This window comes from Aotus nancymaae, unplaced genomic scaffold (assembly GCF_030222135.1).
Source record: "Aotus nancymaae isolate 86718 unplaced genomic scaffold, 86718_ANA_hifiasm-v0.15.2.pri h1tg000030l, whole genome shotgun sequence".
NCBI classification, from domain to species: domain Eukaryota; kingdom Metazoa; phylum Chordata; class Mammalia; order Primates; family Aotidae; genus Aotus; species Aotus nancymaae.
The window spans coordinates 8926554-8951616 of record NW_026988443.1 but is presented as its reverse complement, the minus strand read 5'-3'; the positions used below and the strand labels follow the sequence as shown (position 1 = coordinate 8951616).

The 25063-nt window shown below is 38.2% G+C and overlaps 1 protein-coding gene across 3 annotated transcripts in view; it reads left to right on the top strand.

Moving 5' to 3' along the window:
- Positions 1-4478, top strand: part of RPGRIP1L (RPGRIP1 like) — a 100163-nt gene extending 95685 nt beyond the window's left edge. For all 3 annotated transcript variants that reach the window (XM_012447943.3, XM_021665019.2, XM_012447944.2), the window contains one exon: positions 1495-4478. In XM_012447943.3, coding sequence (XP_012303366.2) covers positions 1495-1607 — 113 coding nt within the window. In that variant the 3' untranslated portion in view covers positions 1608-4478. The remainder of the gene's footprint in view (positions 1-1494) is intronic.
- Positions 4479-25063: the final 20585 nt, after the last annotated feature.

Sequence of the window (25063 nt, the reverse complement as noted above, 5' to 3'; positions counted from 1 at the left end):
TTGGTAATTTTTCCAGACAATTGTTTAGCAACCCATCTTCTTCTGTGAGACCACATATGACCCACTGATCTGACATGGTCAGTTACTGTGGCCATATTTTGGGAAAGAGCCAAAAGATTAGGCATAGGCGAGGCTGGGATTTTAATGCTTTGTTCTGTGTCAAGTATAGAAGTGAGAAGTCCCAAAGCAGAGATGACAACTCCAGGGAATGAGCTGGGGACCACTCATGCCATTTTGATTTCCCTGATGCTCAGTGTCTGCACCTAAGTCTTTGTGTATCAAGTTTTAGGGTTTTCTAACAAATTTTCTTGGAATTAAAAAAAAATACATGTATTAAAGTTCAAGGAAAACCACAAGGAATTATAAACTGGAAACTAGGCCAGGTGCGGTAGCTCACACCTCTAATCCCAGCACTTTGGGAGACCAAGGCAGGTGGACTGCTTGAACTCAGGAGTTTAAAACCAACCTGGGCAACATGGCGAAACTCCATCTCTACAAAAAAATATAAAAGTTAGCCAGGCATGATGGCACCCAACTGTAGTTCCAGCTGCTCAGGAGGCCGAGGTGGGTGGTTGGCTTGACCCTTGGAGGGAGAGGTTACAGTGAGCCAAGATCACACCATTGCAACTCCAGCCTGGACAACCGAGCCAGACCCTGTCTCAAAAAAAAAGAAACTATATAAAGACTCATAAGTGATAAGTACTATCAAACCTACAAAGTCCAGATTTCTGGCCTTGAGTCACTAGTAATTATCATTATCCTCAGAGGGATGGAGTCAGGTATTGAATCGGCATCCCATCTGGCTTCCACCACTGAGCTCAGAGAATGCCCGTGGCTCCAGTCAAATCGCCTACCTTTGGGGCTGGGTGAAGTGGCTCAGGCATCTAATCCTAACACTCTGGGAAGCCACGGTGGGAGTATCACTTGATCTCAAGAGTCTACCTTTTGAACACCACTGAAAGTAGTGGCCCCTCTTCCAAGAAAATCTCACATACACTCAAACCCACAGACCTTAAGATTCTTGGGTCTGCCATTTTAATCTTTTCTAATTTCACATAAAATCTATTTTAAGTGGAACGTTTTCCTCAGAAAAATAAATAATTCAAACTAAGATCATGTAACATCTGTACAGTGGTTTCCATTCTGAAACACCGTAGATTGTCATAAATTCCCTTTAGACTTATTCCTTACTAGCTTAAAAATTCAGATTGTGTGTGAAGGTCATTATCCTAAAGGCTTTCACTAGGTAAACTTCAGGATTAGCTCATTAGTTTTAGCTCCACGAGCAGTATGTACAGGTCCATGCAGTACATCTCAAACGTGTATCTCCACGCACACATGACAAGGTTTATTCTTCGGATACCCAAGATGCCAGTGAACTTTGGCCTTTTGTAGAACTATTTTCATCTTTTCAACTACTGTTTCTGTCTGCAAGCCTTTCCGAAGAAAAATCTGTTGAACAATATTAACACTTTCCTGCTCTTTTCTCCCTAGTTTTTGATGCACGAGCAGATGGTGAAGGTATTGGCAAGCTCAGGGTAACAGTCGAAGCTCTCCATGCCCTCCAGTCTGTCTACGAGCAATACAGAGATGACTTGGAGACTTGAAAGCAACTGCTCCAGAGGCATCTCCTAATCCTGAGTAAATGCTCACATGAAAGCTCCTACATGAGATTTTTGTAATTACTCTGGTGTATATAATCTATAATTCATGGGAAGCTGGGAGCGGGGAGACCTGGGTTTGAAGTGTTTGAGTTTTGTATACTTTTTCGTTTGTTTATTTCTACACCCTCCTTCCCATGACTGCCACCCCTCAGGACTTAAGTTCTCCATAATGGGCAGTACCTTCTCAATAATTTATACCTACATGATAGAATGAGAAAGTCTATTTGCATTTTCAACATTTTCTTAGGAAGAACTGAAATGCAATTCCCATTTTTATTTTTAATAAGCAAAAGCATAAATCTTAGACAACCTATGAAAAAGAAATACTTTTATATTATCCCTAATCGTCCCACTAAACGGAATGCCTATGATTAGCCTCATTAAGAGTTTTATACTGTGAAGATTTTATTAGAAGCAATATATGAAAATTACTTGGATTAATGTGTTAATCTTCCTCTTTAAAATGCTAATATCCATCTTATGCACATTAAAGCTCAGTATGCATTTTCTTTGATGCATGCAGTTTCTATCAATTAAATATAAAGAATGAGACTTAGCACCAACTTATTCAATGACTGCAAATTTTTTGTTTTTCTTTCTTAAAAGTTCATTCTATTTGTATTATTTGCATGTATTTATAATGGTGATATGGGATCCAGGGATGTGTATATATAAAAAGGAAATAGTTATATGGATAGATGTGAAATTTACATGTTGAAAACTTAGCATATGACATAGAAATAAATTATCAAAAGTATAGCTCAAATTCTGATATGCTTAGTTAGACCTGAAAGGAGTATCTTTTTATCATTTTTTAAATTTACATCAAGCCAGTACAGTGCTAGGGTGTATCTGGGTAACCAGATCCTCAAAAAGCAGCTCCGAAAGTTAATTTTCTAGCTTTTACCCAATCTCACTGAAGGATTTAATTGATATTTTTAATGGAGCTGTGAATCAATGCTGCAAAGGAATTGTCTCTAGAGGTCTGGGATATAATGCATTTCATTTTTTAATTTACTTTTTTATTTGTCATTTTCTTCAAAGGATTTTTATAGGCTGTGGGTTTTCACTGTTTGCAAACAGGCTATGTTCCTTCTTAAGCATATGTAAAGTATTCAGGGAGATAAGTAATTTATTAAAATCTACCTAATTTGCCGTGATATATTAAATCTCTGCTTCAGTGATCACAGACCATTTCATTTAGAGAATTAGGCATTCCCTCTTTGTGTGATTAAAGCTCTGGAAAATGAGTTCTTTGCTCCTATTTGTGAACATTCAAAGCCTGCTAATGGCAAGAAGATGGAATAGATTATGAGACAATTCATTACAGTTCCATAGAAAAAAAAAAGCAGCTATAATGCAAAAATGCAAGTATGAATATCTGCATATAGTTTGAACCATCTGTGCTCTAATGGCTTCAATAATGACTCTCATCTTTAGGAGGCTTTGAAATGACATCCGTACAATATTAATTTGTTGATGTACATTGTGGGACCAGTAGAGTATGATCTGACCACAGAAATCTATAAATTCTGTCTATACCACTGGGCCTCCCTGTCCTGGGGCCTGCCATCTCCAAGAAGAATCTTGCTCTCATCAAACTCTGCAAATCTTCATAACAACTCATTCCTCTGGAACCTTCTAGAGACCACAAACATCTGCAGACTAAACCTCTCCAATCCTAGTAAACAACCACATGTTTGTTGTCACTTCAGCTGGCTCTGAGCTCATGTTTTTGGCCCCTCTTTCTAGCTTTCTTTGGCTTTATGCAGTTACAGTGTCATTAAGGCCCATAATATTCCCTGCAGTAATTTAAAACAGCCAGATTATACCCTGGGATTAACTGAGTGGTTTTTGAGACATTTATTGTGGTATTCTCCCAGAAGGTTTGTATTATTGTTGTAAAATGTTACATCCCAAACTAAATAACCCTTCTGCAGGGAGAAGAACCAGATTTCACTGACTTCTTAGGATCTTTAAGTGTAAAGGAAAAGTTTTTCTTAGAAAACTTCTGGGATCCAGTCACCTGTATGGAATGCATAGCTCAGACAAGATTAGAGAAACAGCCATGTTTCTGTCACATGTTTACTGTAATATTAAAGATTTCTAGTTTTAAAATATTCAGTTTCAAACTATTGCAGATTTTCACAACACTCATTTTCATAGCTAACTGCTGTTGACACATTGTGAAATGACGAGGTAGTATTGAATACTGTCATGTGGATACTTCAGTTGGGTTTCATAATCTGTTCGAGGATTTTGTTTGTTTTATCTTGTGGTAACTAGAGTTCATTGAAAAGCTTACCACGTTTTGGGTTAAAGAGCAGTGGTTTTCTCTTGGTGAGCCAAACTGGATCCATTTAGAAGGGCTTGGCGTCAGGGGCCACCAGCAGTGGCCTTGCCACACAGATAGCAGCATAAGGTGTTCTAGTGTGAACTTACAACTCTTAGTGTAACTGGACCAGTGCACTCAGCACTTTTTTGGGCTGTAATGCTTTTAGTTTGGAAATATAAATAGAGATGTGATGTGGTATGTGGGAGAGTGTATTTTACATGTTTTTTTGCCTACTGTAGTAGAAATGTCAAATTCCCAGCCACTGTCATGAGAAGCGGTTGACAAAAATAAGTTTTATGGTTTCCAGTGTGGTTTATGTGAAGAACATTTCTCTTCACTCTCAGTTTCAACATGTTTTCTAAATTATCATGGTTTACTGCGATTTAACTTAAATTAGTTTTTTTTTTAAGAATAAATAGAGAATATGTTTAATCAAATAAAGAAAGGCCACATTGAAATTCTGCTGTTCCTGCCATTCATTCGTTACCACAAAGCACAAATAATTTCTATGTGTTACGAAGAAGTGTGGGCTGAGAAGTGGTCATGTGATTTGAGAGGTTTTGCATGCACTCATGTTCCCACAACAAAACATAAATTATTTTAGTAATCTGACATCAAGAGCTGTGAAAATGAAAACCAGTTCTTACACATGTTCTAACAAGAATCTGATTAACATTTTTGTGGATATGGAAAATATTTTTTTTTAGCCAAACTGGCACTATTGCCAAATGTAGAATGATTTCCTTATGCACTAGATAGAAAAATGTGAATCATGTCTGTGAACAAATATGAGAATAAAATGTCATCTTTGTGTAGGACAAAACAACCAGCGGAGAGTTTTGGGGATAAAAAATTATCGAGTGATTGGCAATATCAGGATGATAATTTATCCCCAACTATGAGAGTACATTTTAATAAGTCACTCATGCCTGAAGGCCTCTGACTACCTTAACAAAGAAACACTAAACCCGTGATTGATTAGAGATTGGGCAACATGCCTAATTAAATCCATGAATGGGAGCAAACACAGATTTACATCCCCTTTGTTCAGAACAAAAACAACCTCCAGGTCAACCAGAAAGCTAGAAAATATCAATGCAAGAGAAACAAGTGTTTGAAAAACTAAAAATATAGAATTAGAAAACATCTCCTCATCCTAATCTCTTTTATCTTACAAGATAGAATTTTCACTTCCATTTCAAAGTGCCACCAGTGGACTGCACCTTCCAGTCTGACCGTCTGGAAAATTGGGCCCATATTACTGGTATTGTTAATACCTTTTGTTCTTACTCTTTTATTTTCATATGACATTCACTAATATATCAAGCTATGTTTTTCCTTCAGGCTTTTGGAAGTGCAATCTGGTACTCTTAGACTTCGATCATGACCTCTTTTCTGAGTAGATGCCATTTGACTTTTCTGCTTTTTGCGTCTTCTCACTCTATTGAGATTCACCTTTTTCGTCCCTAGAACAGCATTACCTCTCTCTTCACTGTGCACCATTTGTTTTCTTTTAAATAAAATTTAACATCTTGATTTTTATATTCCTACTATCTAACTTGTTCAAATCTATATTCAGCTGAACATCTCATCCCATCTGTCTTTTCTCCTACTTATTTTTAGCTAGTCACAGCACATTTTTTTCCTTCCTCTTTGCTGGTTTTTTCCTTTCTCTTCACTGTTTCTTTTCTTGGTGAGACAGCCACTTCTTGAGATATCAGCATCTGTGACAGCTCCAGTGGCCTTCCCAAAACGTTCCTGTGTGTTAAGATTTGTCTTAATTTAACATGACAGGGGCACTCTTAGCCTTTATGACACTGAGGAAGCAGCAAGCTAATTTTTGTATCTTTGCTTCTTGTACCTTTTTACAGTGAAGTAACAGAGGCTGGAACTCAGAAAGCTCTCAGAAATCACTGGTAAGGAGCTGAAGCATAAGGAAGTTTTTTAAAAACTTAAGGAAATATGTCATTAAAATCCAGCTTGATTTGGTGCAAATGGTGTTTTGTCATAGTTACACATGACATTAATGATGATTAATGACAATGAAAATAAGAGAAATTTTTTTACTTATTTTTAAATTTTGTTCATCAGGTTGGTAGGGAAAAAAGAGAAATTTTAAAAGAAAATGTAAAGACTGTACATACAACCTAGAGATTGGGAAGACTTTTCTAATAAAGGGAGGAAATATAGCTATAAAGCAAAGACATATTGACTATGTAAACATTAAGACAGGGTAACCACTTTAACATCAGAAAAAGTAGAACTCAAGGTCAAAAAAAGGGACAAAGAAGGATATTTTATGCTGTTAGAGGGAAGAACAAGTTAAAGATATATGAATGTAAACTTATACACACCAAACAGTATAGCCTCAAAATACATAAAGCAACAACTGACAACTCTGGAAAAATACTGTGGCTACATCCACTTTAGTAATAGCTTTTAACTGTCAGTGGCAGATCAAAAAATGTAGGAAAAAGTCTAAATTTGCTTAACATGATTGCTAAAACGAATATACAATGCACATGGAACATTGAAAGAAAAAATCAACTATGTATTCAGCCACAAAGGAAGTCTCAATTTCCAAAGAATTGAAATCTTTCTTTCTCTTTTTATATATATATAGATCTCTCTCTCTCTTTTATATGTATATCTATAGATAGATAGATATCTATATATCTGTATCTATCTATAGATACCTATATATCATATATATATATATCTATACATAGAGAAAGATTTCAATTCTTTGGAAATATATATAGAGAGAGAGAGAAATATATATATATTTAAGCAAAATGCAACAAAATTAGAAATTAATAGCAAAAGGATAGCTAAAACAATCTGTATAATTCCATTTATATGAAGCTTAAGTTCAGGCAAAATTAATCTACAATAATAGAAATCAGAACACTGGTTACCACTGAAGAGTGTTTACACAGATATGTGTATACAAATGTAAAAATCAACCAAGCAGTAAACCTGATTTGTGCACTTTATGGTATATGAATTTTATATATATATGTGTGTGTGTGTGTGTGTGTGTATATATATATAATTGCACTTTAGATTCTGGGGTACATGTGCAGAACATGCAGGATTGTTGCATAGGTACCTACGTGGCAATGTGGTTTGCTGCCTCTATCCCCCCATCACCTATATTTGGAATGTCTCCCCATGTTATCCCTCCCCAACTTCCCACCACCCGCTGTCCCTCCTCTATTCGCCCCCAACAGACCCCAGTGTGTGATGCTGTCCTCCCTGTGTCCATGTGTTCTCATTGTTCAACACCTGCCTATGAGTGAGAACATGCGATGTTTGATTTTCTGTTCTGTCAGTTTGTTAAGAATGATGGTTTCCAGATTCATCCATGTCTCTACAAAGGACACAAACTCATCATTTTTTATGGCTGCATAGTATTCCATGGTGCATATGTGCCACATTTTCCTTGTCCAGTCTGTCATCAGTGGGCATTTGGATTCGTTCTAGTTCTTTGCTATTGTAAACAGTGCTGCAATGAACATTCGTGTGCATGTGTCTTTATAATAGAACAATTTATAATCCTTTGGATATATACCCAGTAATGGGATGGCTGGGTCAAATGGAATTTCTATTTCTAGGTCCTTGAGTAATCACCATACTGTTTTCCATAATGGTTGAACTAATTTACACTCCAAACAACAGTGTAAAAGTGTTCCTATTTCTCCACATCCTTCCCAGCATCTGTTGTCCCCAGATTTTTTTTTTTTTCTTTTTTTTTTTTTTTTTTTTTTGAGACGGAGTCTCGCTCTTGTTACCCAGGCTGGAGTGCAATGGCGCGATCTCGGCTCACCGCAACCTCCGCCTCCTGGGTTCAGGCAATTCTCCTGCCTCAGCCTCCTGAGTAGCTGGGATTATAGGCACGCGCCACCGTGCCCAGCTAATTTTTTTGTATTAATAGAGACGGGGTTTCACAATGTTGACCAGGATGGTCTCGATCTCTCGACCTCGTGATCCACCCGCCTCGGCCTCCCAAAGTGCTGGGATTACAGGCTTGAGCCACCGCGCCCAGCCTGTCCCCAGATTTTTTGATGATCACCATTCTAACTGGCATGAGATGATATCTCAATGTAGTTTTGATTTGCATTTCTCTAATGACCAGTGATAATGAGCATGTTTTTATATGTTTGTTGGCATCATTTATGTCTTCTTTTGAAAAGTGTCTGTTCATATCCTTCCCCCACTTTTGAATGGAGTTGTTTGTTTTTTCTTGTAAATCTGTTTTAGTTCTTTGTAGATTCTGGATATTAGCCCTTTGTCGGATGGGTAGATTGCAAAAAGTTTTTCCCATTCTGTTGGTTGCTGATTCACTCTAATGATTGTTTCTTTTGCTGTACAGAACCTCTGGAGTTTAATTAGGTCCCATTTGTCTATTTTGGCTTTTGTTGCCAATGCTTTTGGTGTTTTAGTCATGAAGTCCTTGCTTATGCCTATGTCCTGAATGGTTTTGCCTAGGTTTTCTTCTAGGGTTTTAATGGTGTTAGGTCTTATGTATAAGTCTTTAATCCATCTGGAGTTAATTTTAGTGTAAGGTGTCAGGAAGGGGTCCAGTTTCTGCTTTCTGCACACTGCTAGCCAGTTTTCCCAACACCATTTATTAAACATGGAATCCTTTCCCCATTGCTTGTTTTTGTCAGGTTTGTCAAAGATCAGATGGTTGTAGATGTGTAGCATTGTCTCTGAGGCCTCTGTTCTGTTCCATTGGTCTATATCTCTGTTTTGGCAACAGTACTATGCTGTTTTGATTACTGTAGCCTTGTAGTATAGTTTGAAGTCAGGTAGCATGATGCCTCCAGCTTTGTTCTTTTTGCTTAGAATTGTCTTGGCTATGCGGGCTCTCTTGGTTCCATATGAAGTTTAAGGTGGTTTTTTCCAGTTATGTGAAGAGGGTCATTGGTAGCTTGATGGGGATAGTGTTGAATCTATAAATTACTTTGGGCAGTATGACCATTTTCACAATATGATTCTTCCTAACCATGAGCATAGAATGTTTTTCCATCTGTTTGTGTCCTCTCTTATTTCCTTGAGCAGTAGTTTGTAGTTCTCCTTGAAGAGGTCCTTTAGATCCTTTGTTAGTTGTATTCCTAGGTATTGTATTCTCTTTGTAGCAATTGCGAATGGCAGTTCATTCTTGATTTGGCTCTCTTTAAGTCTGTTATTGGTATATAGGAATGCTTGTGATTTCTGCACATTAATTTTGTATCCTGAGACTTTGCTGAAGTTGCTTATCAGTTTCAGGAGATTTTGGGCTGAGACAGTGGGGTCTTCTAAATATACAATCATGTTGTCTGCAAATAGAGACAATTTGACTTCCTCCTTTCCTAATTGAATGCACTTTATTTCTTTTTCTTGCCTGATTGCTCTGGCTAGAACTTCCAGTACTATATTGAATAGGAGTGCTGAGAGAGGGTATCCTTGTCTGGTGCCAGATTTCAAAGGGAATGCTTCCAGTTTTTGCCCATTCAGTATGATATTGGCTGTGGGTTTATCATAAATAGCTTTTATTATTTTGAGATATCTTCCCTCTATACCAAGTTTATTTAGGGTTTTTAGTATAAAGGGCTGTTGAATTTTGTCAAAGGCCTTCTCTGCATCTATTGAGATAATCATGTGGTTTTTGCTTTGGTTCTATTTATGTGTTGGATTACATTTATAGACTTGGGTACGTTGAACCAGTCTTGCATCCCCAGGATGAAGCCTACTTGATCGTGATGGGTAAGCTTTTTGATGTGCTGTTGCATCTGTTTGCCAGTATTTTATTGAAGATTTTTGTGTCTATGTTCATCATGGATATTGGCCTGAAGTTTTCATTTTTGGTTGAGTCTCTGCCACGTTTTGGTATCAGGATAATGTTGGTCTCATAAAATGATTTGGGAAGGATTCCCTCTTTTTTAGATTGTTTGAAATAGTTTCAGAAGGAGTGGTATCAGCTCCTCTTTGTATGTCTGGTAGAATTCATCTGTCAACCCATCTGGACCTGGGCTTTTTTTTGTTGGAAAGCTATTAATTGCTGCCTCAACTTCAGCCCTTGTTATTGATCTATTCAGGGTTTCAACTTCTTCCTGGTTTAGGCTTGGGAGGGTGCAAGTGTCCAGGAATTTATCCATTTCTTCCAGGTTTACTGTTTTATGTGCATAGAGTTGTTCATAGTAATCTCTGATGGTAGTTGTATTTCTGTGGAATCAGTGGTGATATCCCCTTTATCATTTTTTATTGCATCTGTTTGATTCTTCTCTCTTTTCTTTTTTATTAATCTGGCTAGCAGTCTATTTTGTTGACCTTTTCAAAAAACCAGCTCCTGGATTTACTGATTTTTTGAAGGGTTTTTTGTGTCTCTGTCTCCTTCAGTTCTGCTCTGATCTTAGTTATTTCTTGTCTTCTGCTAGCTTTTTTTTATTTTGCTCCTCTGTCTCTTTCAATTTTGATGATAGGGTGTCAATTTTAGATCTTTCCTTGCTTCTCATGTGGGCATTTATTGCTATAAATTTTCCTCTAGACACTGCTTTAAATGTGTACCAGAGATTCTGGTACGTTGTATCTTCTTTCTCGTTGGTTTCGAAGAACATCTTTATTTCTGCCTTCATTTCATTGTTTATCCAGTCAACATTCAAGAGCCAGTTGTTCAGTTTCCATGAAGCTGTGTGGTTCTGAGTGAGTTTCTGAATCCTGAGTTCTAATTCGATTGCACTGTGGTCTGAGAGACTGTTATGATTTCCATTCTTTTGCATTTGCTGAGGAGTGATTTATTTCCAATTCTGTGGTCAATTTTAGAGTAGGTGTGATGTAGTGCTAAGAAGAATGTATATTCTGTGTCTTTGGGGTGGAGAGTTCTGTAGATGTCTATTAGATTTGCTTTGTCCAGATCTGAGTTCAAGTCCTGGATATCCTTGTTAATTTTCTGTCTCGTTGATCTGTCTAATATTGACAATGGTGTGTTAAAGTCGCCCACTATTACTGTGTGGGAGTCTAAGTCTCTTTGTAGGTCATTAAGAACTTGCTTTATGTATCTGGGTGCTCCTGTATTAGGTGCATATATATTTAGGATCGTTAGCTCTTTGTGTTGCATTGATCCTTTTACCATTATGTAATGCCCTTCTTTGTCTCTTTTGATCTTTGTTGGATTAAAGTCTATTTTTTTTTTTTTTTTGCTCTCCGTTTGCTTGGTAAATCTTCCTCCATCCCTTTAATTTGAGCCTATGTGTGTCCTTACATGTGAGATGGGTTTCCTGGATACGGCACACCGATGGGTTTTGACTTTTTATCCAATTTGCCAGTCTGTGTCTTTTGATTCGGGCATTTAGCCTATTTACATTTAGGGTTAATATTTTTATATGTGAATTTGACCCTGCCATTTTGATCCTAGCTGGTTGTGTTGCCCATTAACTGATGAAGTTTCTTCATTGTGTCTATATGTTCCTTACCATGTGGTACGCTTTTGGCGCCTGGTGGTAATGAAATCTCTCAGCAATTGCTTGTCCATAAAGGATTTTCTTTCTCCCTCGCTTATGAAGCTTAGTTTGGCTGGATATGAAATTCTAGGTTGAAAGTTCTTTTCTTTAAGGATGTTGAATATTGGCCCCCACTCTCTTCTGACTTGTAGGGTTTCTGACAAGAGATCTGCTGTGAGTATGATGGGCTTCCCTTTGTGGGTAACCTGACCTTTCTCTCTGGCTGTCCTTAGCATTTTTTCCTTCATTTCAACCCTGGTGAATCTGACAATTATGTGCCTTGGGGTTGCTCTTCTTGAGGAATATCTTTGTGGTGTTCTCTGTATTTCCTAGACTTGAATATTGACCTGCCTTGCTAGGTTGGGGAAGTTCTCCTGGAAAATATCCTGAAGAGTGTTTTCCACCTTGGATTCATTCTCTCCGTCACATTCAGGTACACTTAATCAAACGTAGATTAGGTCTATTCACATAATCCCATATTTCTTGGAGGTTTTGTTCATTTCTTTTAACTCTTTTTTTCTCTTATCTTGCCTTCTCGTTTTAGTTCATTGAGTTGATCTACAGTCTCTGATATGCTTTCTTCTGCTTGGTTGATTCTGCTATTGAAACTTGCGTATGCTTCGCGAAGTTCTTGTGTTGTGTTTTTCAGCCCCATCAGATCATTTATATTCTTCTCTAAGCTATTTATTCTTGTTACCATTTCATCAAAACTCTTTTCAAGGTTCTTAATTTCTTTGCATTGGGTTAGAACATGTTCTTTTAGCTCAGATAAAGTTTGTTATTACCCACCTTCGGAAACCTGTTTCTGTCAATTCATCAGATTCATTCTCCATCCAGCTTTGTTCCCTTGCTGGTGAGGAGTTGTGATCCCTTGGAAGAGGAGAGGTGTTCTGGTTTTGGGTGTTTTCATCCTTTCTGTGCTGGTTTCTTCCCATCTTTGTAGATTTACTTACCTGTGGTCTTTGTAGTTGGTGACTTTTGGATGGGGTCTCTGAGTGGACATCCTTTTTGTTGATGATGAAGTTATTTCTTTCTGTTTTTTAGTTTTCCTTCTAACAGCTCGCTCTGCTGTAGGACTGCTGGAGGTCCACTCTAGACCCTGCTTGCCTGGGGATTACCTGCAGTGGCTGCAGAACAGTAAGGGTTGCTGCCAGTCTCTTCTTCTGTTATCTTTTTCCCAGAAGGATACCTGCCAGATGTCAGCCTGAGCTCTCCTTTATGAGGTGTCTCTTTGGATATACATGGGTCAGGGAGCTGCTTGAGGAGACACTCTGTCCCTTATAGGAGCTCAAGTGCTGAGCTGTAAGCTCTGTTGTTTCATTCAGAGCTGCTGGGCAGATATGTTTAAGTCTGCTGCAGTGGAACTCATAACCACCTTTTTTCCCAGGTGCTCTGTCCTGGGAAGGTGGGGCTTTGTTTATAAGTTCCTGACATGCTGCTGCCTTTTTTCAGAGATGCCCTGCCCAGCTAGGAGGTAGCCTAGTCACAGCCTGCCAGCAGAGGCGTTGCTGAGCTGCCGTGGGCTCTGCCCAGCTGCTGTGTGAACTTCCTTGTGGTTTTGTTTATAGAGGTATAGTTAGAAATGCCTCAGTAATGGCAGTCTGCCTCAGTAATGGCAGACTGCCTCTGTAATGCCAGACTGCCTCGGTGATGGCGGACTGCCTCAGTGATGGTAGACTGCCTCAGTGATGGCAGACTACCTCGGTAGTGGTAGACTGCCTCGGTAGTAGCAGACACCCTTCTCCCCACAGAGCTGGACCTTCCTGGATCCAGCCACACTTGCTGTGAAACTCTCAGTTCAGAGCGTTTCAGATTGCTGGTCTTGTGGAGGTGGGACCCGCTGAGCCAGATCACCTGGCTCCTTTTCAGCCCCCTTTTTTTCAGTTGAATGGGTGGCTCTGTCTCCCGGGCATTCAGTTTAAACGGCCGCCCAGATTTGTGTGAGTTTTTCTGCAGAGACCCTCTGCGCCGGCTGAAACAGCCATGCTGGAAACTCATGGCGCTTTTCAGCCTGAGAACATCCTGGTCTGTGGGCAGTAATAACTTGTTTGGAAATACAATGCTCATTCACCCTCTGTATTGTTCTCACTGGGAACTGCACTCCAGAGCTGTTCCTATTCGGCCATCTTGGATCCGCTCCCAACTAAAGAGCTTTTGCAAGGCAAAAGTAGCAGTCAGCAGAATAAACAGACAACCCCCAGAGTGGGAGAAAATCTTTACAATCTATACATCTGACAAAAGACTAATATCCAGAATCTACAAGGAATGCAAATCAGCAAGAAAAAAAAAACGATCCCATCAAAAAGTGGGCTAAGGTCATGAATAGACAATTCTCAAAGATATACAAATGGCCAACAAACATATGAAAAAAATCTCAACATCACCAGTAATCAGGGAAATGCAAATCAAAACTGCAATGCAATGCCACCTTACTCCTACAAGAATGGCCATGATAAAAAAAATAATAGCTATTGCTGTGGATGTGGTGGAAAAAGGAACACTTTTACACTGCAAGTGGGGATGTAAACTAATACAACCACTGTGGAAAACAGTGTGGCAAATCTTTGAAAACTAAAAATAGAACTGCCATTTGATCCAGCAGTTGCACTACTGGATATATAACCAAAGAAAAAGAAGCCATTATAGGAAAAAGATACTTGCACACACACAATTTACAAGATAGCCGCACAATTCACAAGTGTGAAAATATGGAACCAGTCCAAATGCCCATCAATTAATGAATAAAGAAATTGTGGTATATATATATATATATACACACCGTGGAATACCACTCAGCCATACAGAGGAATGAAATAATGGCATTCACAGCAACCTGGATGGAATTAGAGACCATCATTTTAACTGAAGTAACTCAGGAATGGAAAACCAAACGTTGCTGTCACTCATAAGTGGGAGCTAAGCTATGAAGATCCAAAGATGTAAGAATGATACAGTGGACTCTGGGGACTTGGGAGAAAGGGTGTGTATTTGTTTTCACACTACTGTGAAGAAATACCTAAGACTGGGTAATTTATAAAGGAAAGAGTTTTAATTGACTCACAGTTCTGCATGGCTGGGGAGACCTCAGGAAACTTAAAATCATGGCAGAAGGTAAAGCAAACATGTTCTTCACATGGCAGCAGGAGAGAGAAGGGCAGAATGAAGTGGGAAAAGCCCCTTATAAAACCATCAGATTCCATGAGACTCACTCGCTGTCATGATAACAGCATGGAGGACCAGTTTACATGCTCTAATCACCTCCCATGATGTCCCTCCCTCAACACATGGGATTACAGTTTGGATTACAATTAAAGATGAGATTTGGGTAAGGACACAGAGCCAGACCATATCAGGGTGGGAGAGGGGTGATGGCTAAAAGACTACACATTGGGCACAGTGTACAGTGCTTCGGTGATAGCTGTGCCAAAAATCTCAGAAATCACCACTAAAGAACTTATTCAAGTAACCAAACACCACTTGTTCCCCCAAAAACCTGTTGAAAAAAAGTAAATAATAAAATGAATACACTCCACAGCTTCTGCATGGCAAAAGAAACAGTCATTAGAGTGAATCGGCAACCAACAGAATGGGAAAAAAATTTTTGCAGCTTACCCATCTGACAAAGGGCTGATATCCAGAATTTACAAAGAACTAAAACAGATTTACAAGAAAAAAACAAGCCCATTCAAAAGTGGGCAAAGGATATGAACAGATACTTTACAAAAGAAGACATACATGAGGCCAATAAATATATGAAAAAATGCTCACCATCACTGGTCATTAGAGAAATGCAAATCAAAACTACATTGAGATACCATCTCACGCCAGTTAGAATGGTGATCATTAAAAAATCTGGAGACAGATGCTGGAGAGGATGTGGAGAAATAGGAACACTTTTACACTGTTGGTGGGAGTGTAAGCAGGTTAAACCATTGTGGAAGACAGTATTGCGATTCCTCAGGGACCTAGAAATAGAAATTCCATTTGACCCAACAATCCCATTACTGGGTGTATATCCAAAGGATCATAAATCATTCTATTATAAGGACACATGCACATGAATGTTCATTGCAGCACAGTTTACAATAGCAAAGACCTGGAACCAACCCAAATGCCCATCAATGATAGACTGGACAGGAAAAATGTGGCACATATACACCATGGAATATTATGCAGCCATCAAAAACGATGAGTTCGTGTCCTTTGTAGGGACATGGATGAACCTGGAAACCATCATTCTCAGCAAACTGACACAAGAATACAAAATCAAACACTGCATGATCTCAGTCATAGGCAGGTGTTGAACAATGAGAACACATGGACACAAGGAGGGGAGCACTACACACTGGGGTCTGTAGGGGGGAAATAGGGGAGGGACAGCAGGGGGTGGGGAGTTGGGGAGAGATAGCATGGGGAGAAATGCCAGATATAGGTGAAGCGGAGGAAGGCAGCAAATCACACTGCCACATATGCACCTATGCAACAATCTTGCATGTTCTTCACATGTACCCCAAAACCTAAAATGCAATTAAAAAAATAAAAATAAAAATAATGAATACAATTTTTTATTAAAGGAAATTGCCCTTTACTAACAACAGCAGAGGACAGTGTTGAGTTAAGAAACTTGTAAGCCACCCAAACACCTCCATCACCCATGTGATATTTGACTTGGTCCAGAAAAATCCAAAATAAATGTTTTAATAAAAAAGAGAATCCTACATCTATATTCTGTAAGAAAACAAAATGAAGATCAAAACTTTTCAGCAGTTGTCGGTTATACTTCAATAAAGCTGTGTAAGAAAATTGGCTAGGTGCAGTGCCTCATACCTGTAATCTCAACATTTTGAGAGGCTGAACCGGGTGGATCACCTGAGATCAGGAGTTTGAGACTAACCTGGTCAACATAGTAAAACCCTGCCTCTAATAAAAATACAAAAATTAGCCAGGCATGATGGCACATGCCTATAGTCTTAGCTACTCAGGAGGCTGAGACAGGAGAATCACTTGAACCCCGGAGATGGAGGTTACCGTGAGCCAAGATCACACCACTGCACTCCAGCCTGGGCGACAGACTGAGACTTTATCTTAAAAATAGAAAATAGAAAAAAAATGACCCCCATAATGCCACCAACAAGATTTAGCCATTAACGTCTGGCATGCTTGCTTCCTGTCTTTTTCTTATGTATGCATAACATTTTTGAAAATAACGCAAGTAGCTAGGCACATGCACTTGTATTCCCAGCTACTGGGAGGTTGAAGCAGGAAGATCACTGGAGCCCAGAAGTTCAAGGCTGTAGTGCACTATGAATACACCTGTTACTAGCCATTGTACTGAACCCTGGGCAACATAGTGAGACTCTGCCTCTAATAAAAACTTTTTTTTAATAAAAGAAAATAGCAAGTAACACATGACCATATTTTCACTAAAAATCAGAATAATACAGATGGTTAAAATCCCCTTGAATAATGCCACCCTTATTCGAGATCTGCTCCCCACCAAGAGTTTACCATTCTGTATATATACATGTACTCACAGAATGTGCATAGAATTGTTCTGCTTTTTATTTACATGTCAGGCTGCAGACATTACTTATACAACTTGCTTTTTTCATTCCTTTTTTTGAGACAGAGTCTCACTGTGTTGCCGAGGCTGGAGTATGAGTGCAGTGGCACAATCTCGGCTCACTGCAATCTCCGCCACCTGGGTTCAAGTGATTCTCATACCTCAGCTTCCCAAGTAACTGGGACTAGAAGCATGCACCACCATGCCCAGCTAATTTTTGTATTTTTAGTAGAGACAGGGTTTCTCCATCTTGCCCAGGCTGGTCTCGAAATTCTGACCTCAGGTGATTCGCCTGCCTCTGGCTCCCAAAGTATTACAGGCATGAGCCACCACACTCTGCTTTCTTCACTCAATTTTTTAAACAATGTTTTTGAAATGTACCATTATTTCCAATGTCTCACAATTTCTACAATAAATTACTCCAGGTTTCTTTTTAAAAAGAAAGAAAAACCTTTTCAGCAGTTTGGAGCTTTCTCTCAGCAATGGTAAATGTGATGGTTTGGATAGTTTGAACCAGCTTTCCTGTTGAAAGCAACTAGAAAAACCAGAATACACATTATATATAGAAGGGTTTGAATGCCCACCAGCTATTTAAGTCAGTAATAAATTGCAGGAATAAGATCTTGGAACAGAGAAAGCCTGGGGGGTGAACAAGACACTTAGGGTGATTTTCCCATAGAGGCTCTGCCAATCTGAAACCCAGAGTGAGAGAAGCTAAATGGAGCTTTCAACAGACTCATGGGACTTTGAGGGACAAGATTGGAATTTAAGGCACACCAAAGACAGAGACCCCAGTAAATCCCTTAGGCTTTAAGTTGTGACTTTGAAAGACTAAACCATGAGAATAATAGTGAATAGGAAATAGACTAGCACTCACTGACACTGAAGCCCTGTTCTGAACCTTCTCAATCTCTGAATGGATTAAGGTGATCTGAGATTGCTAGAAACACTAGCCTAGCCATCTGTCAGAAGCAAAGGCAAATCTCTAGAAGAAGATATCCAGGCCTTCAAGTTATCACTACACCTTTTTAATGTATGATGTTTGGTACACATTTTAAAATAACTAGGCACATAGGGAGACAAGATCACATGAATGAAAACTAAGATAACAGACAAGTGAAACATCCATAAGTAATTCAGATAGTGGTCATCATCTTTGAACTTCAAAATAATGTTTGATATGTTTATGGAGTTCAAAGACAATCTTTAGAAATTTGACATCAAATTGGACATTATTTTTTCAAAGATCCAAGTGGAAAAAAGATTTTTTTTTTTTTTTGAGATAGAATCTTGCTCTGTCGCCCAGGCTGGAGTGCAGTGGCACAACCTCATGATCTGCCCACCTCGGCCTCCCAAAGTGCTGGGATTATAGGCATAAGCCACCACGCCCAGCAATTTTTGTATTTTTTAGTAGAGATAGGGTTTCACCATGTAGGCCAGGCTGGCCTCGAAATCCTGACCTCAGGTGATCCACCCACCTTGGCCTCCCAAAGTGCTGGGACTACAGGCATGAGCCACCATGCCCAGCCCAAGTTGACTTCTTAACTGCAGCAAAGGAAGCCATTAGAAACACCTCTTGGACCCTGCCTCACATCCCCCTTCCCCATCTTTATCCAAATACAATGGAAAAAACACCCCAGGGATCCTCTTCACCCATGAGACCAGGAGCCAGTGGGTAAGTACTCTTCCTTTCTATCCCTCTAATGGACAATTGAGGTGCATTCCATACAGCGCTTCGGAGAGTCTAGCAGGATCAAGCCACAATCACTCACAGAGATGATCAACTTGGTAATACAAGTTCCTGTTGGCTTTTCCATCTATTCTGTTTTATTCTTCCCAGTCCTTCACTCTTTCTAGAATCAGTTCCCAAATAAGCCACCTGCATGCAAGCCCTTATTTCAGGCCCTGCTTTCAGGAAGCCCAGGCTAAGAGAGTAGATAATCAGGATAGCCCTAGAAAGTAGACATCAAAATGGAACTCTGAAACTGGGTCACTCACTAATCAGATGACAAAAAAAAAAAGAATGACATTATTTATGGTAAGTGGTGTTGAGAACAAATGGTAAGATATAATAAATTCAGGGGGAAAGTGAAGCTTTGGGTTATCAGCTATTTACTTTTCTGAATTTATTGTACTTTAAATTTTTTTAAGTTTAAAAAATCTTGGCAGGTTGTGGTGGCTCATGCCTATAATCCCAGCACTTTTGGAGACTAAGGCAGGAGGATTGTTTGAGGCCAGGAATTCAAGACCAGCCTAGACATCATAATGAGACCCCATTTCTATAAAAATAAAAATAAAATTATCCAGGCGTGACAGCATGTGCCTGTAGTCCACGCTACTCAGGAGGCTGATGTGGGTCACTTGAGCCCAGGAGTTCGAGTCTACAGTGAGCTATGATCATGCCACTGGAATCCAACCTGGGTGACAGAACAAGACCCTGTCTCTAAAAATAAAAATAAACTTTTCAGTAGATAAGAAACTCCAGAAGAAATAAAACCAACCCTTATGGGAAAGAAAATGTAACACAATATTCAAACATAAATTAAATAAAACAGTTGCACATGGGGAAAAACACATCAGGGATTTTTAAACTCAAAATAGAAATCAACAAACTGGAACTTATAACATGGGAAACTGATTTTAGGAAAGAAGTTGAAGAAAAAGAAATAAATAACCTTGGCTGGGGGTGGTGGCTCACACCTGTAATCCAGGCATTTTGGGAGGCAGGTGGATCACCTGAGGTCCGGAATTCAAGACAAGCCTGACCAACATGGTAAAACCCCGTCATTACTAAAAATACAAAAATTCAGCTGGATGTAGTGGTGGGTGCCTGTCCTCCCAGCTACTTGAGAGGCTGAGGCAGGAGAATCACTTGAACCCAAGAGGAGTAGGTTGCAATGAACTGAGATTGCAATATTGAACTCCAGCCTGGGCAACAGAGTGAGAATCTGCCTCAAAAATAAATAAATAAATAAATATTTGAAATTATTAAAGTATAAGATACTTAAGAGAAAGTAAGTATGATCAAAAGTAGACTAAGGAAGAAGTAGATAGAAATGGAAAAAAGCTGAGAAAATGAAATTAAAGAGGTAGAAAAATCAGTAAGAAAATGATAGATACTGTAGTCAAACATAATATAATTGGAGAAGCTTAAGAGGAAAAAAAAAATGAAATAGAACTAATATATAAAAGTATAATTCAAAAAAGTTTTCCTGAGATAAAAGAAAACCTGAACCTATATATTTAAAAGGCCCATCATGTAGGAAAATTGCTTCAAAGCAGTCAACTCTGAAACAACCTATTAAAACTACTACTAGACATTATATTTAAGGAAAAATAATTCTCTGCTACTCCAGACAAAAGATCAAGACATTTGTAAAGAAAATGAAATCAGGTGAGCATCAGATTCCTCAAGAGTAACTTACAAAGCGAGACAGTAGTGAAACAATCTTGTCAAAAAAAAAAAACAATGTGAAGCAAGCGTTTTTTATCTAACTTAACTATCCTTCAAATATTAAGAGTATAGAAAAAAAAATTTGTTATGAAATTCAGTTAACATAAAATTGTTTTAAAACAGTGTTTAAAATCAATTTGGTTGTATCAACTGCATTCACAGTGTTGTGCAACCATCACGCGTATCTAGCTCCAAAACATTTTCATCACTTCAAAATGAAACTCCATAAACATTTAGCATGTACTGCCTCACCTCTCCCTTCAGCCCTTGATAATTACCAACCAATTACCATGCCTGGGACTACAGGCATGAGCCACCACACCCAGCCAAGGTTGGATCACTTGAGGCTAGATGTTTCACTGTATTTATCTATTCTAGGTATTTCATACACATGGAATCATACAACATATGACCTCTGGTTTCTTTCACTTAGCATAGCGTTTTCAAAGTTCATCCATATCGTAGCATGTAAACAGCACTTCATTCCTCTTTATGGCTGAATAATATTCCATTGTATGGATATACCACAATTTGTTTATTCACACATTAATGAACATCTGGGTTGTTTCTGCCTTTAGGCTATTGTGAATAGTGCTGCTATGAAAATTTGAGTACAATGATTTGGTTAAGTGCCTGTTTTCAGTTCTTTGGGGTATATATCTAGAAATGGAATTGCTGGGTCATGTGACAATTCTATATTTAACTTTTTGAGGAACCACCAAACTGTTTTCCATAGGAATTAAACCATTTTACATTCCCACTTGCAACGTATGAGAGTTCCAATTTCAGCACATCCTTGCAATACTTACTTTCTGTTTTTTAAAAAATAGTCATTCTTGTGAGTGTGAAGTAGTATCTCCTATGATTTTGACTTGTATTTCTCTAATGACTAATGATGTTGAGTATCTTATGTGCTTAGCCATAAAAAAAAATTCTTTTTAAAAATTTGAAACATGAAAACATTTAGTGTATATTTTTCTAATAAGTCCTTCCTGAAAAATGTGCTAGAGTATGAGCTTCATCCAACTAAAAGATGAATGAGGAGACTGTTGAAAGGACTGCTCTGGTAGTGAACATTGACTATATTTATGGATTTTAAGCAAATCAAAGATGGGGGTAAGGGTGAAAGAAAAGATTGTAGTTATGTACTCTGACAAAGTAGAAACAACACAAATTTTTTAAATGAAAGGAAAAAGAAAAAAAGAAATGGGAAATTGAATATATCCACTGATTTCACATAAACCATAGTTGAGAGTCAAATGTCTCATTTAAAGCAGACAAACCATGTAGTAGAAGCCTAAGTAAAGAAAATGTGACCATTATATAAATGTTAGTGGAATGAAAATTACTAAGACAAAAACACAAATCATTCTAGTCACCAAAAATGTTTTCAATTGTTTTCAATTGAAAGAAGAGAAGAAAAAAACCCAGACTACAGAGTGAAAAACACATAGTAAATATAACATGCATAATAAATATAACATAGAACAATAGAACATATCTAAGACCAGGCATTTAATTTGTAGCAATAAATGTAAATGGTCTTAACTAACTTATGAGAAGAAAAAAGATTTTTCAGATTGGCTTAAAATCGACATAATAGATCTAATGATTATAAAAGAAAAGACACACACAAATTAAAACATGATACTGCAGACCGGGCACAGTGGCTCATGCCTGTAATCCCAGCACTTTAGGAGGCCAAGGTGGGTGGATCACTTGAGACTAGTAGTTTGAGAACAGCCTGGCCAACATGGTGAAACCCTATCTCTACTAAAAAATACAAAAATTGGCTGGGTGTGGTGGCTTGTGCCTGTAATCCCAACTACTTGGGAGGCTGAGGCACGAGAATCACTTGAGCCCAGGAGGTACAGTTTGCAGTGAGACGAGATCATGCCACTGCACTCCAGCCTGGGTGACAGAATGGGACTCTGTAACAAAATAAAAACCCTGATGATGGGAGAGTAACCATTGAATCAGAGGGCATTCTAAAATATTATATGTCTAAGTTATACAGTTCTGTACAGTTTACCAAAATTGAACCTAAAATAGATAGAAAATCTAAAAGATCAATTTCCATGGAAGATAGAAAGATATTAATGAGCTAATCCCAAAAAAGCACCAGGCCCAGATGGTTTTTTAGGGGACTTCTAACAGGCTTTTAAACAACAGAAAAAATTTTTTAAGAGACAGGTATCCCACTATGTTGTCTAGGCTAGATTCTATCATCTTTATTTGAAAACCTAATAAACACTACACACAAATACACACAAGAAATCTATAGACCAATCTCATTTGTGAATATTGAAGCAGAAATCCTAAGTAAAACATTAACAAATAGAATTGAACACCTCATTAAAAATAGAATACACCATGACTAAGAGGTGTTTATTTTAGGAATGCAAACAGCATGGCCCAGAAGGTCTAGAAACAGACCCAAATGCATACAGGAAATTGGAAAAGTGGCATATCAAATTAGTGGGGAGAGGTAGACTACCCAGTAATGGTATTGGAACCATTAAAAAGACACCTAGAAAAAAACAAAGATCTCTACCCCATAACTTAAAGCAAAATAAATTTTATAAAGTTTTGCACAGAAAAAAATGAAACCATAAAAGCCCTAGAAATAAACATAATTCTTTACAATCTCAAGCAAGGATGGCTTAAATATAAGACAAAATTCAGAAACAATAAAGGAAAATAGTATTAAATTTGACTAGGCAAAAACAAAAGTTTCTTTATGGCAAAAAAAAATTATAAAGTCAAAAGACAAACTTGATAAAATATTTGCTAAAATTGGAACAAAAGGGAATTTTCTTAATATGTAATGAGCTCCTAAAGAAAACAATAAGAAAAAGAACAACCCACAGAAAAATGGGTAAAAGATATGAAAAAAATTTCAGAAAAGAGAATACAAATGACTTCATGAAGTGAATGTGACATTAATACTATTGAGTGTGATGATATTGACTGAATATATGAAAGATATAAAAGATGCTTAACATGCTCCTAATAAGAAAAATACAAATTAAATCCACAATGTTACAGAATTTATCAGCTACCTGATTGACAGGATCAAAAACTGTATGACACATGGTATTAGCACAGCTGCCGTCAAACAGGAACACTCATACATTGCTGGTGGGAGGGTAATTTCCTACAAACACTGTGGAGATTAATTTGGCAATTCTATTAAAATAAGAAATACAATTATATATATAGAGAGAGAGTTTGTTTTTTTGAGACAGTGTCTCACCCTGTTGTCCAGGCTGGGGTGCAGTAGCACGCCCTCAGCTCACTGAATTGCCCTGGGTTCAAGCAATTCCCCTGCCTCAGCCCCCTGAGTAGCTGGGATTGCAGGCATGCACCACCATGCCCAGCTAATTTTTGCATTTTTAGTAGAGAAGAGGTTTCACCATGTTGGCCAGGCTGGTCTCAAACTCCTGACCTCAAGTGACCTGCCCACCTCAGCCTCCCAAAGTGCTAGGATTATTGACATGATCCACCACACCTGATCTAGAAATATAATTATCTTTTAATCCAACAATTCTACCTCCAGGAGTTTGTCCTGAAAGTATACTTGGAAAGGTAGGAAATTATGTATGGACAAGGTTATTATTTCAGCACTGTTTGAAAAGGCAAACGTTGGAAACACCCCAATATCCAATAGGAACCTCATCAAATAAATTATGTAATAGTCATGAAATTTAATACGATGCAGCTGTTAAAAGAAGGTATCCACCTTAAATGTGCTGATATGGAATAATATTTAAGGTACATTTTTGTCTGCTTGTTTTTTGGCTTTAAACAACAGAAATTTAATCTCTCACAGTTCTGGAGGCTAGAAGTACAAAATCAAGGTGTCAAAGAACCATTCCCTCTGAAGGCCGAGGGAGCATCTGTTCCAGGCCTCTCTTCCAGCTCTGATGACTGCTGGTAAGTCCTTTGCAGTCCTTGATTTAGAGCCATCACTCCAGTCCACCTCCATCTTCACAGGTCATTCTCTTCTCTGTCTGTGTGTGTCTCCAAGATACATTTTTAAGTGAAAAAGGTAAGGGAAAAAATAGTGCATGGCATATGTAAGAAAGTATGTAAAAACACCTATAAGTGTGTGTGTGAATATAAATAAAATATCTTCGGAAGCATACCAAGAAGTAGGTAAGTGATCGCCTCTGGAAAAGGGTAGGTAGGGGAAGAGGTAGAAGAAAACTTACTTTTTACTCTTATTTCCATTTAAATCTTTTTTACAGCTTTATTGAGATATATTTCACATACCATAAAATCCACCCATTTAAAATGTACAGTTCAGTGGTTTTTAATGTATTCACAGACTTTTGCAACCATCACCAAAATCTAATTTTAGAACATTTTCAACAATCCAAAAAGAAACCACAAACACATCAGCAGTCAGTCTCCATTCCCAGCTCCCAGCCTCCAGCCCCAGGTAGCCACGAATCTTTCTGTCTGTATGGATTTGCGTATTCTGGACATTTCACATAAATAGAATTATACAGTATGTGGTTTTTGTGACTGAATTCTTTTACTTCGTGTATTAGTTGGGGT